The following is a 12322-nucleotide window of genomic DNA, read 5'->3' on the forward strand; positions in this document are numbered from 1 at the left end:
AAAAGAATTGAGGGCAATCTTACAGACCTCTGGGACAACATTAAACGCACCAACATTCGAATTATGGGGGTCCCAGAAGAAGAAGAGAAAAAGCAAGGGACTGAGAAAATATTTGAAGAGATTATAGTTGAAAACTTCCCTAATATGGGAAAGAAAATAGTTAATCAAGTCCAGGAAGCAGAGAGTCCCGTACAGGATAAATCCAAGGAGAAACATGCCAAGACACATATTAATAAAACTATCAAAAATTAAACACAAAGAAAAAAATATTAAAAGCAGCAAGGGAAAAACAACAAATAACATACAAGGGAATCCCCATAAGGTTAACAGCTGATCTTTCAACAGAAACTCTGCAAGCCAGAAGGGAGTGGCAGGACATATTTAAAGTGATGAAAGGGAAAAACCTACAACCAAGATTACTCTACCCAGCAAGGATCTCATTCAGATTCGACACAGAAATCAAAACCTTTACAGACAAGCAAAAGCTAAGGGAATTCAGCACCACCAAACCAGCTTTACAACAAATGCAAAAGGAACTTTTCTAGGCAGGAAACACAAGAGAAGGAAAAGATCTACAATAACAAACCCAAAACAATTAAGAAAATGGTAATAGGAACATACATATCAATAACTACCTTAAATGTAAATGGATTAAATGCTCCAACCAAAAGACATAGACTGGCTGAATGCATACAAAAACAAGACCCGTATATATGCTGTCTACAAGAGACCCACTTCAGACCGAGGGACAGATACAGACTGAAAGTGAGGGGATGGAAAAAGATATTCCATGCAAATGGAAATCAAAAGAATGCTGGGGTAGCAATTCTCATATCAGACAAAATAGCCTTTAAAATAAAGACTATTACAAGAGACAAAGAAGGACACTACATAATGATCAAGGGAATCCAAGAAGAAGATATAACAATTGTAAATATTTATGTACCCAACATAGAAGCACCTCAATACATAAGGCAAATGGTAACAGCTATAAAAGGGGAAATCGGCAGTAACACAATCACAGTAGGGGACTTTAACACCCCACTTTCACCAAAGGACAGATCATGCAAAATGAAAATAAATAAGGAAACACAAGCTTTAAATGAGACATGATACATCATTCTCAATGGTGAAAAACTGAAACCATTTCCTCTAAGATCAGGAACAGGACAAGGCTGTCCACTCTCACCACTATTATTTGACATAATTTTGTAAGTTTTAGCCACAGGAATCAGAAAAGAAAAAAGAACTAAAAGGAATCTATATCGGAAAAGAAGAAGTAAAGCTGTCACTGTTAGCAGATGACATGACACTATACATAGAGAATCCTAAAGATGCTACCAGAAAAATACTAGAGCTAATCAATGAATTTGGTAAAGTAGCAGGATACAAAATTAATGCACAGAAATCTCTTGCATTCCTCTACACTAATGATGAAAAATCTGAAAGAGAAATTAAGGAAACACTCCCATTTACCATGCAACAAAAACAATAAAATACCTAGGAATAAACCTACCTAAGGAGACAAAAGACCTGTATACAGAAAACTATTAGACACTGATAAAATAAAGATGATACAAGCAGATGGAGAGATATACCATGTTTTTGGATTGGAAGAATCAACATTGTGAAAATGACTATACTACCCAATGCAATCTACAGATTCAATGAAATCCCTATCAAATTACCAATGGCATTTTTCACAGAACTAGAACAAAACATTTCATGATTTGTATGGAAACACAGAAGACCCTGAATAGCCAAAGCAATCTTGAGAAAGAAAAACAGAGCTGGAGGGATCAAGCTCCTGGACTTCAGACTATACTACAAAGCTACAGTCATCAAGACAGTATGGTAGTGGCACAAAAAACAGAAATATAGATCAATGGGACAGGATAGAAAGCCCAGAGATAAACCCACACACATATGGTCACCTTATCTTTGATAAAGGACACAAGAATATACAATGGAAAAAAGACAGCCTCTTCAATAAGTGGTGCTGGGAAGACTGGACAACTACATGTAAAAGAATGATGGTGCAGTGGTTGAGAGTCCGCCTGCCGGTGCAGGGGACATGGGTTCGTGCCTCGGTCCAGAAAGATCCCACATGCCATGGAGCGGGTGGGCCCGTGAGCCATGGCTGCTGAGCCTGCGTGTTCCGAGCCTGTGCTCTGCAACGGGAGAGGCCACCACAGTGAGAGGCCTGCGTACCGCAAAAAGAAAAAAAAAAAAAAAAGAATGAAATTAGAACACTCCCTAACACCATACACAAAAATAAACCCAAAATGGATTAAAGACCTAAATGTAAGGGCAGGCACTATCAAACTCTTAGAGGAAAACATAGGCAGAGCACTCTATGACATAAATCATAGCAAGATCCTTTTTGACCCACCTTCTAGAGTAAGGGAAATAAAAGCAAAAAATGAACAAATGGGACCTAACGAAATTTAAAAGCTTTTGCACAGCAAAGGAAACCAAAAACAAGATGAAAAGACAACCCTCAGAATGGGAGAAAATATTTGCAAATGAAGCAACTGACAAAGGATTAATCTCCAAAATTTATAAGCAGCTCATGCACCTCAATATCAAAAAAACAAACGGCGCAATCCAAAAATGGGCAGAAGACCTAAATAGACATTTCTCCAAAGAAGATATACAGACTGCCAACAAACACATGAAAGAATGCTCAACATCACTAATCATTAGAGAAATGCAAATCAAAACTACAATGAGATATCATCTCACACCAGTCAGAATGGCCATCATCAAAAAATCTACAAACAATAAATGCTGGACAGGGTGTGGAGAAAAGGGAACACTCTTGCACTGTTGGTGGGACTGTAAATTGATACAGCCACTATGGAGAACAGTATGGAGGTTCCTTAAAAAACTAAAAATAGAACTACCATATGACCCAGCAATCCCACTACTGGGCATATACCCTGAGAAAACCATAATTCAAAAAGACACATGTACCAAAATGTTCATTGCAGCTCTGTTTACAATAGCCAGGACATGGAAGCAACCTAAGTGTCCATGACAGATGAATGGATAAAGAAGATGTGGCACATATATACAATGGAATATTACTCAGCCATAAAAAGAAATGAAATTGAGTAATACTGTATGCTAACACATATATATGGAATTAAAAAAAAAAAGGTTCTGAAGAACCTAGGGGCAGGACAGCAATAAAGATGCAGACGTAGAGAATGGACTTGAGGACATGGGGAGGGGGAAAGGTAAGCTGGGACGAAGTGCGAGAGTGGCATGGACATATATACACTACCAAATGTAAAGTGGATAGCTAGTGGGAAGCAGCTGCATAGCACAGGGAGACCATCTCAGTGCTTTGTGACCATGCAAGAGGGAGGATATATGGGGATATATGTATAGCTGATTCACTTTGTTATAAAGCAGAAACTAAGACACCATTGTAAAGCAGTTATACTCCAATAAAGACATTAAAAAAAAAAGAGCATGTGGTCCAACCTCATTAGTAACTAATATGCATAATAATTAGATTTTTAAAATAAGAGCTCCTGAAAGAATGACTCGTTTACTCCAAATTGGGATTCTCTTCCTGATGTCTAATTTGCATCTACCCTGCTCAGGTGACTGTTCCGAGGCTGCTCGATCATTTCTGTAAACTGTACCTGCACATGGAAGACAGTCACTAAATCACTGTCACATTCTCCAAGCCTGTGCCTCTCCTGTGAGATGCCGTGTCTAGGACAGAACTAGCACTGTTAGCAGTTCTGGGGAGAATGATAAAGTGTCCACTGGGCACTGCAGCAACCTCAGGCTCCCTCTTCGTGGTTCAGCTCCTGCCCACAGGCCTTCAGCTCCTCTGCCATCCATCACCTGGCTTCGGACGCAAGTCCCAGCCAAACTTACTTTCCATACCCAGCATCACTGAAAACTTCATGGTGCTTCATCAAAAAATTAAATATAGAATTACCATATGATCCAGCAACTCCTCCTCTTGGTGTATTCGCCAAAGAACTGAAAGCAGGGACTCAAGCAGATATTTCTACACCAATGTTCACAGCAGCCAATTATTCACAGTAACCGAAAGGGAGAAACAAGTGTCCATTGATGGAATGGATAAACCAAATGTGCTATATGCAGGTAATGGAATGGTATTCCATCCTAAACAAGAATGAAATTCTGATAGTACTACAACATGAACGGACCTTGGAGATGTTATGCTAAAAGCAATAAGCACAAAAGCACAAGTATCGTATGACTGCTCTTATACGCGGCTCCTAAAGCAGTCAGATTCGTAGAGACACAAAGTGAATTCACGGTTGCCCAAGGCTGGGGGCGGGGACAGAGTTTGGGAAGATGAAAACGTCCTGGAGCCGGGCAGCGGCGATGGTCGCTCAACAGTGGGAATGCGCTTAATGCTACTCAACTGTGTGCTTAAAAATGGTTGAAATGGTAAATTTGATGTTATGTATATTTTTTTTCCTCTTTTTTTTTTTAACATCTTTATTGGAGTATAATTGCTTTACAATGGTGTGTTAGTTTCTGCTTTATAACAAAGTGAATCAGTTATACATATACGTACATCCCCATATCTCCTCCCTCTTGCACCTCCCTCCCTCCCACCATCCCTATCCCACTCCTCTAGGTGGTCACAAAGCACGGAGCTGGTCTCCCTGTGCTATGCGGCTGCTTCCCACTAGCTATCAGTATTACACTTGGTAGTGTATATATGTCCATGCCACTCTCTCGCTTTGTCACAGCTTACCCTTCCCCCTCCCCATATCCTCAAGTCCATTCTCCAGTAGGTCTGTGTCTTTATTGCTGTCTAACCCCTAGGTTATTCATGACATTTTTTTTCTCTTAAATTCCATATATATGTGTTAGCATATGGTATTTTTCTTTCTCTTTCTGACTTACTTCACTCTGTATGACAGACTCTAGGTCCATCCACCTCATTACAAATAGCTCAATTTCGTTTCTTTTTATGGCTGAGTAATATTCCATTGTATATATGTGCCACATCTTCTTTATCCATTCATCCGATGATGGACACTTAGGTTGTTTCCATCTCCTGGCTATTGTAAATAGAGCTGCAATGAACATTTTGGTACATGACTCTTTTTGAATTATGGTTTTCTCAGGGTATATGCCCAGTAGTGGGATTGCTGGGTCATATGGTAGTTCTATTTTTAGTTTCTTAAGGAACCTCCATACTGTTCTCCATAGTGGCTGTACCAATTCACATTCCCACCAGCAGTGCAAGAGTGTTCCCTTTTCTCCACACCCTGTCCAGCATTTATTGTTTCTAGATTTTTGATGATGGCCATTCTGACTGGTGTGAGATGATATCTCATTGTAGTTTTGATTTGCATTTCTCTAATGATTAGTGATGTTGAGCATTCTTTCATGTGTTTGTTGGCAGTCTGTATATCTTCTTTAGAGAAATGTCTGTTTAGGTCTTCTGCCCATTTTTGGATTGGGTTGTTTGTTTTTTTGTTATTGAGCTGCATGAGCTGCTTATAAATTTTGGAGATTAATCCTTTGTCAGTTGCTTCATTTGCAAATATTTTCTCCCATTCTGAGGGTTGTCTTTTCATCTTGTTTATGGTTCCCTTTTCTGTGCAAAAGCTTTGAAGTTTCATTAGGTCCCATTTGTTTATTTTTGTTTTTATTTCCATTTCTCTAGGAGGTGGGTCAAAAAGGATCTTGTTGTGATTTATGTCATAGAGTGTTCTGCCTATGTTTTCCTCTAAGAGTTTGATAGTGCCTGCCCTTACATTTAGGTCTTTAATCCATTTTGAGTTTATTTTTGTGTATGGTGTTAGGGAGTGTTCTGATTTCATTCTTTTATATGTATCTGTCCAGTTTTCCCAGCACCACTTATTGAAGAGGCTGTCTTTTCTCCACTGTATATTCTTGCCTCTTTTATCAAAGATAAGGTGACCATATGTGCGTGGGTTTATCTCTGGACTTTCTATCCTGTTCCATTGACATATATTTCTGTTTTTGTGCCAGTACCATACTGTCTTGATGACTGTAGCTTTGTAGTATAGTCTGAAGTCCAGGAGCCTGATTCCTCCAGCTCCATTTTTCTTTCTCAAGATTGCTTTGGCTATTCAGGGTCTTTTGTGTTTCCATACAAATTCTGAAATTTTTTGCTCTAGTCTGTGAAAAATGCCATTGGTAATTTGATAGGGGTTGCATTGAATCTGTAGATTGCTTTGGGTAGTATAGTCATTTTCACAATGTTGATTCTTCCAGTCCAAGAACATGGTATATCTCTCCAACTATTTGTATCATCTTTAATGTCTTTCATCAATGTCTTATAATTTTCTGCATACAGATCTTTTGTCTCCTTAGGTAGGTTTATTCCTAGGTATTTTATTATTTTTATTGCAATGGTAAATGGTAGAGTTTCCATAATTTCACTCTCAGATTTTTCATCCTTAGTGTATATGAATGCAAGGGATTTCCGTGCATTAATTTTGTATCCTGCTACTTTACCAAATTCATTGATTAGCTCTAGTTGTTTTCTGGTAGCATCTTTAGGATTCTCTATGTATAGTATCATGTCATCTGCAAACAGTGACAGCTTTACTTCTTCTTTTCCGATTTGGATTCGTTTTATTTTTCTTCTCTGATTGCTGTGGCTAAGACTTCCAAAAATATGTTGAATAATAGTGGTGAGAGTGGGCAGATGTAATGTATATTTTACCACAAGAAAAATTTTAAAACCTCAAGCCCCTCTCCTCATCCGACCCCTCGCGTTTCTTCCCTGCTCTCCCGGTCTCCTCCACCCCGGCTCACCAGGCTCCGCCACTCTGTTCTTATTTCAGTATTTCAGCTCCTCAAATGCCCCAGGTCTCTTGCCTCAGAGCCCTGCCTCTGTCTTCTCCTCCATCAAGAACATTCTTCCTCTGTTCTTCACAGGGATAAACACTTTTTATCCTTTGAATCTATGGCAGAAGCTAGCTCATGTTCACCAGCCTGTTCCCCTCCTCCTGGGCACACAGCTGGACCTTACTTCCCAGCCTCCCTTGCTAAAAATAAAAATAAGAAATAAAAATCAAAACCTTTTCTTTTCCTAACTTTGCAGTTTAAAATAATCTCGGACTTGTAAACGGTTGTAAAACCGTGTAAAGAATCCTCATGTGCCTTGCACTCGGCCTCCCCAGATGTTCACATTTTACACGCCCTGAGTGCAGTGGTCCAATCTAGCAATTTATGTTGATCCAACGCTCTTGGTTAATCTATACTCCCCACAGGATGTCGTTCTTGTCTCACTGACGTCGTTTTGTTCTGACCCTGATCACTCACAGGGCTCAGTTGGCCTGTCCCCTTGGCCTCCCAGGATCTGGGACAGCACCTCAGTCTTTATTTGCTTCTCTTGACGCTTTTGCAGAGCACTGGCCAGGAACTGTGTAGAATGTCCTTCCACCTGGGTCATCTAAGGTTTCCTCAGAGTTACATTTGGAGATGCATCTTTGGCGAGAACGCCCTAGGAGGGATCTGCGTCTTTCTGAGAGCCTGGCGTTGGACTTTGTCACTTGGTAAAGGTGCTGGCGCTTCTCCTGTGGTGAGCTGGTCCCCGGGGTAATGCCATGAGGCTGTGCCCCGACCTGTGTCTCAACGCGACTCCCCTGCTAGTTCCAGCGTCCTCAGATGGTTGTTATCAGTGTGCTCTTTACCACATGGTGATTTTCTATTTCTAGTTCTGGTCTACTATACTTATAGTTGTCATTCTACTGTAAGAAAGAGCCTTTCCCATTATTTATTTCTTCAGTTATTTATTTATGTCACTGTAGATTAATGGATATCTACTTTATTCTGTTTTACTGATTCTTACTCTACTTATCATTACTATCTTCATTTTCTTACTCAAATTGGCCCCATTATCACTTTTAAACTTCAGTACAGACATATCTTTCTGTAAGATCATAAGTTAAAATAATTTCTGTACCAGAGAAAATGGTACTATTAATCTCAACCAGATTCTTTAGGTCTAATAAGTCAAAATATGAATGAAGATTCGCTTACCTAAAGTTAGTGGTGGTGGTTTTGGATCAAGAACGTATTCTTTTTCTGGATCTTCCGCTTTAGGGCCTTGTGTGGTTTTTTTAAGTCCAGTATCTATTGTTGCTTTTGTATTTCTTTTTAGAGACTTGGATCTGTTCTCTGTCCAAGAATGTACATTTGTACATTTGTCCTTTGTCTTAGAATGATCTGCTATTGAAAGATTTCCAAGTTGAAGATCACGTAACATGTGATCTTGTAAAGCCACTGCAGTGACTGCTAAGTTATCCTGTTTAGATGAATGACCCTAGAAAGTGGGGAAAAAAGCCTTACATGCAGAACATTATCGAATGTACCATTTACAGGAAAGCTTATGCTCTAACAGTCAACCTGGATGCCACACCAGACCAAATCCAGTAGTAAAGGATGCTTCACCCAGCATTACCCAGGTCAGGGGAGCAAAGCCCAGTCTCACCATTTATGCTAACGACATAGTAACATCTTTTCACTTAATTACTAAGGCCTTAATCGTAATATGAATAAATGCATTCTGACGTATATAAGCTGTGCGTGCCTGAGCACATTCTGTTTCACTATAATTAGACTCCAGGCAAAGCTTACTTCTGTTACACTAAAGAGAAACTTGCATTTACGTGTATGCTTTTTTAGTGAAAACTTATACAAAATACAATTTCCATGCAGCTAAGAGATGCTTACACCAAGTACTACAGCTGACAGTTCCTCACTGAAGCAAGGTTTGCAAACTATTTTTTATACTTTCAAATAGCTGAATTAAAATATATTCATGAGTGGGGCTTCCCTGGTGGCGCAGTGGTTGAGAGTCCGCCTGCCGATGCAGGGGACGCGGGTTCGTGCCCCGGTCCGGGAAGATCCCACGTGCCGCGGAGCGGCTGGGCCGGTGAGCCTTGGCCGCTGAGCCTGCGCGTCCAGAGCCTGCGCTCCGCAGCACGAGAGGCCACAACAGTGAGAGGCCCGCGTACCACACACACAAAAAAAATCTATCTATCTATCTATCTATCTATATATATTCATGAGTAAAACAATGTGTATGTTTTAAAAAGGATTTTGTACCTTATTTTTTAACATGCTGACCCAGGAGAAGTGCTTTCTTGGCTATATCAAATTATATCATCATGTCATATCCCAGTCTTTTGATTCTTCTACTGTAATAAAGCCAACAGAAAGCCAACGTTAGGGTGTACCTAAAATCTCCGATGAAGTTTACGGGGAAGAGCAATATGGAGAGTCTAACTGATGATGATGAGTGCGCACCAGCACAGCACTCAGCTCTCTGCTCGGATCCCAGAGGAACTCAAGCCGGTCGTGACTCGATTCACCTGTCCTCAAGCAGGTCTCCTGATAGTTGGAGGGAACCTATTAATATGAATGAGAACAATCTGTTGCTAAATATAATGTGACTATACGTGAATACAACAAAATTTCAGACTACAAAGATCAGAGAATGTAAGTGAAATACCTCTTAAAGGGATAAGATTAAAACAGGAATTTGAAGGACAGAGAGCAGGCAATGAACATGCTACCCCACAGGTACGAGAAAAGCACAGGCACTCCAGAACTCAGCAGGTGTTTATGTTTCAGAGAAGGGAACAGTGGACGCTCTGGGATGTAAGAGGAATACTGTCTGACTTCACTCTGTCCACAACAGAGACGTACATGGCTTCTAATCTTGCTCTACCTGTTTATACAAGATACGCAGCATATCTGAGTCTGTTCCCCCACCTCAAGACAGATATAATAACGCTCTCCTTGCAGGGTTACTGCTAGGATTAAATGAGACAACCTTTGTAAAGTATCTAAAATAGGTCCTTCTACACGGAAGACACTCTGTAAACAGTTATGCTTGATCCAGTTCCCTTCAGAGGTGATGGAAAGGCGCTTCCCTGCTGGCGCAGTGGTTAAGAATCCTCCTGCCGATGCAGGGGACACGGGTTCAAGCCCTGGTCTGGGAAGATCCCACATGCAGTGGTGCAACTAAGCCCACGTGCCACAACTACTGAGCCTGCGCTCTAGAGCCCACGAGCCACAACTACTGAGCCCACGTGTCACAACTACTGAAGCCCGCACGCCTAGAGCCTGTGCTCCGCAACAAGAGAAGCCACCGCAATGAGGAGCCCACGCACCGCAACAAAGAGTAGCCCCCGCTCGCCGCAACTAGGGAAAAGCCTGTGCGCAGCAACGGAGACCCAACGCAGCCACACACACACACAAAAAGCTGGTGGAAGAATTTGGAATTGGCCCTTTTAGTTTTTAGACAAGGGTATATCTTATGAAGACAAGAGTACAAAATATATTGGGATAGGGAGGAACAGTAAACTGCTGGAGTAATTAGGGAGTACTGCTGAGGGCTTGATTGTAAGACAAGAGACAAATTAATCCCAAACATGTATCTCAGGATCAACACCTACATTCAGTTAGTCCCACAGAATGAGCTTCCTAAGGGGTGAGTGCAGAATGAGGAAAGCAAGCACAGTGGAAAGGAGTCTGTGAGATCCCCAAGACCCCTTAGCAGTGAGGTGACAGCTTCTACGGCAACCCCGTTCCCCTTCAATTCTGGCATCAAGAGGAGAATGAAGGAGTTTCCATCTAATATTTCATCACAACAGTCTAGGCTGAAGAAATGGTAGAAGGTATTTAAAATGCTGAAAGATCACTAACAGAATCTTCTACTTTCAAAATGCCTACAACCTGGCAGAATATAGTTTGCATCATCCTAAAAATTGTTTAATAATCATAGCTAGCTATCTGCAGTCGACAATTTTATCTCAAGTGTCTACACTGTAAGCCACTGGGCTTAACATCAAGAGCTTTTAAAAACTGTGCCCCTTGTAAGTCCTATAGTGTCGTTAAATTTCAACATTACAAACTATTTTCAACTATTTAGTCCAACTTCATTTTAAAAGGAGAAAACATATCCAGAGATTACTGACTCCTCCAAAATTATATAATTAGTCTGTGGCAGCAGTACGGTTAGAAACTTAATCCTTACCCAGTATTAAGAGCTAAAATTAACAGGAATATTTTTTCTTCGTAAATTCCATTGTTAACAGTTAAAAGAGGTAGTGCTTGGTAAAAAGATACCACTGTGGTGGCAAAATTGTTACCGATTTGTCTAAGTGACTTTAAGCTAATTTATAAACATGCTAGTTAAAAACACAGGAACACCAGAGAAAGTTTTTAAAAGACAATTGGACACACTGTGTTGCCAGGTTTTATAACTTAGGAATTCCTTGTTTTACATTTTTGATGAGATTCCACCCAGGTTGGCCAGAAGCACAGAAACAGTTGTAGAATGACAGTCCTCCTGTCCCTGGGTATCCGTGGGACTGGTTCCAGGACCCGCCGGTTTTCACCAAAACCCCAGGATGCTCAAGTCCCAGAATCAGCCTCCACCCGACCCCCGTCCTCCGCCAGGGAGAGTGTAGCACTGCGGTACGTATTTACTGAAGAAAATCCGGGTATGGCCTGCAGGTGGGCCCCGCAGTTCACATCCTCGTTCAAGGGTCAACTGCATATGTTAACCGTGGGCCCCCTTTCAGTAACGGGCTGGTTGTGGTTCTCAGTGACCGTTCTAGGCCCTCCCAAGGGATGGCCACGGAGTAGGCGGGCTGCCCTGGGGACCCGAGGACCTTTGGGGCTGCACAGGACAGTCCCGGCCGCTCCCGCCTCCAGGGCGCCCCCTCCCCTGCCCTCCCCAACCCATCCCACCCCTCCACCCTACTCCACCCGGGGCCGCACCTGCAGCGGAACCGACCCCGCCCTCTGCACACACACCGCGGCCGACGCCCTCCACCTCTGCGGCTCGCTGTTGCCTAGCAACCGCCGCCGCTCCGGTCACACGCCAGCGCGCATGCTCAATGGCCCAGTCCTGCCCCACGCTGAGCACCATTTTCCGGAAGCCCGCTGCGGCTCTGCCACAGTGCGCATGCTCGCAGGTCCCGCCCTTCGTGCAGCCACACTGCGCATGCTCACCGGCTCTGCCCTGACCATAGTGCAGAAGCCTCTATCGCTTGGGCGGTGCTTTTACACCGCGCATGCTCATCTGCTGCGCCCCGCACAGGGCCGCGCCGCGCATGCTCGCCGCCGCGCATGCTCGCCGCCGCGCGCGCTCGCGCAAGTGTCGGGGGCGGAGTGTGGAGTGCGGGGTGGGACGCACGTGGGGTGCGGACGCACGTGGTGCGCGTCGTCGAGTTCCCCGGCTCCGTGGTTTCCTTCGCTTAGCGCTCGCCAGATTTCGGCGCCCGGAGCGCGCCCTGCTGCGGGTCCTGGAGCCCTGACT

At 42.6% G+C, this 12322-nt stretch overlaps 1 protein-coding gene across 1 annotated transcript in view; it reads right to left on the reverse strand.

The window, feature by feature from the left end:
- RNF32 (ring finger protein 32) overlaps positions 1-11881 on the reverse strand; it is a 39292-nt gene extending 27411 nt beyond the window's left edge. Inside the window, exons 1-3 of the mRNA XM_030854347.2 lie at positions 11782-11881; positions 9097-9188; positions 8029-8311 (exon numbers count right to left, since the gene is read on the reverse strand). Of these exons, the coding sequence (XP_030710207.2) occupies positions 8029-8311; positions 9097-9111 (298 nt within the window). The 5' untranslated portion in view covers positions 9112-9188; positions 11782-11881. The remainder of the gene's footprint in view (positions 1-8028; positions 8312-9096; positions 9189-11781) is intronic.
- Positions 11882-12322: the final 441 nt, after the last annotated feature.

This window comes from Globicephala melas, chromosome 9, assembly GCF_963455315.2.
Source record: "Globicephala melas chromosome 9, mGloMel1.2, whole genome shotgun sequence".
Lineage (NCBI taxonomy): Eukaryota > Metazoa > Chordata > Mammalia > Artiodactyla > Delphinidae > Globicephala > Globicephala melas.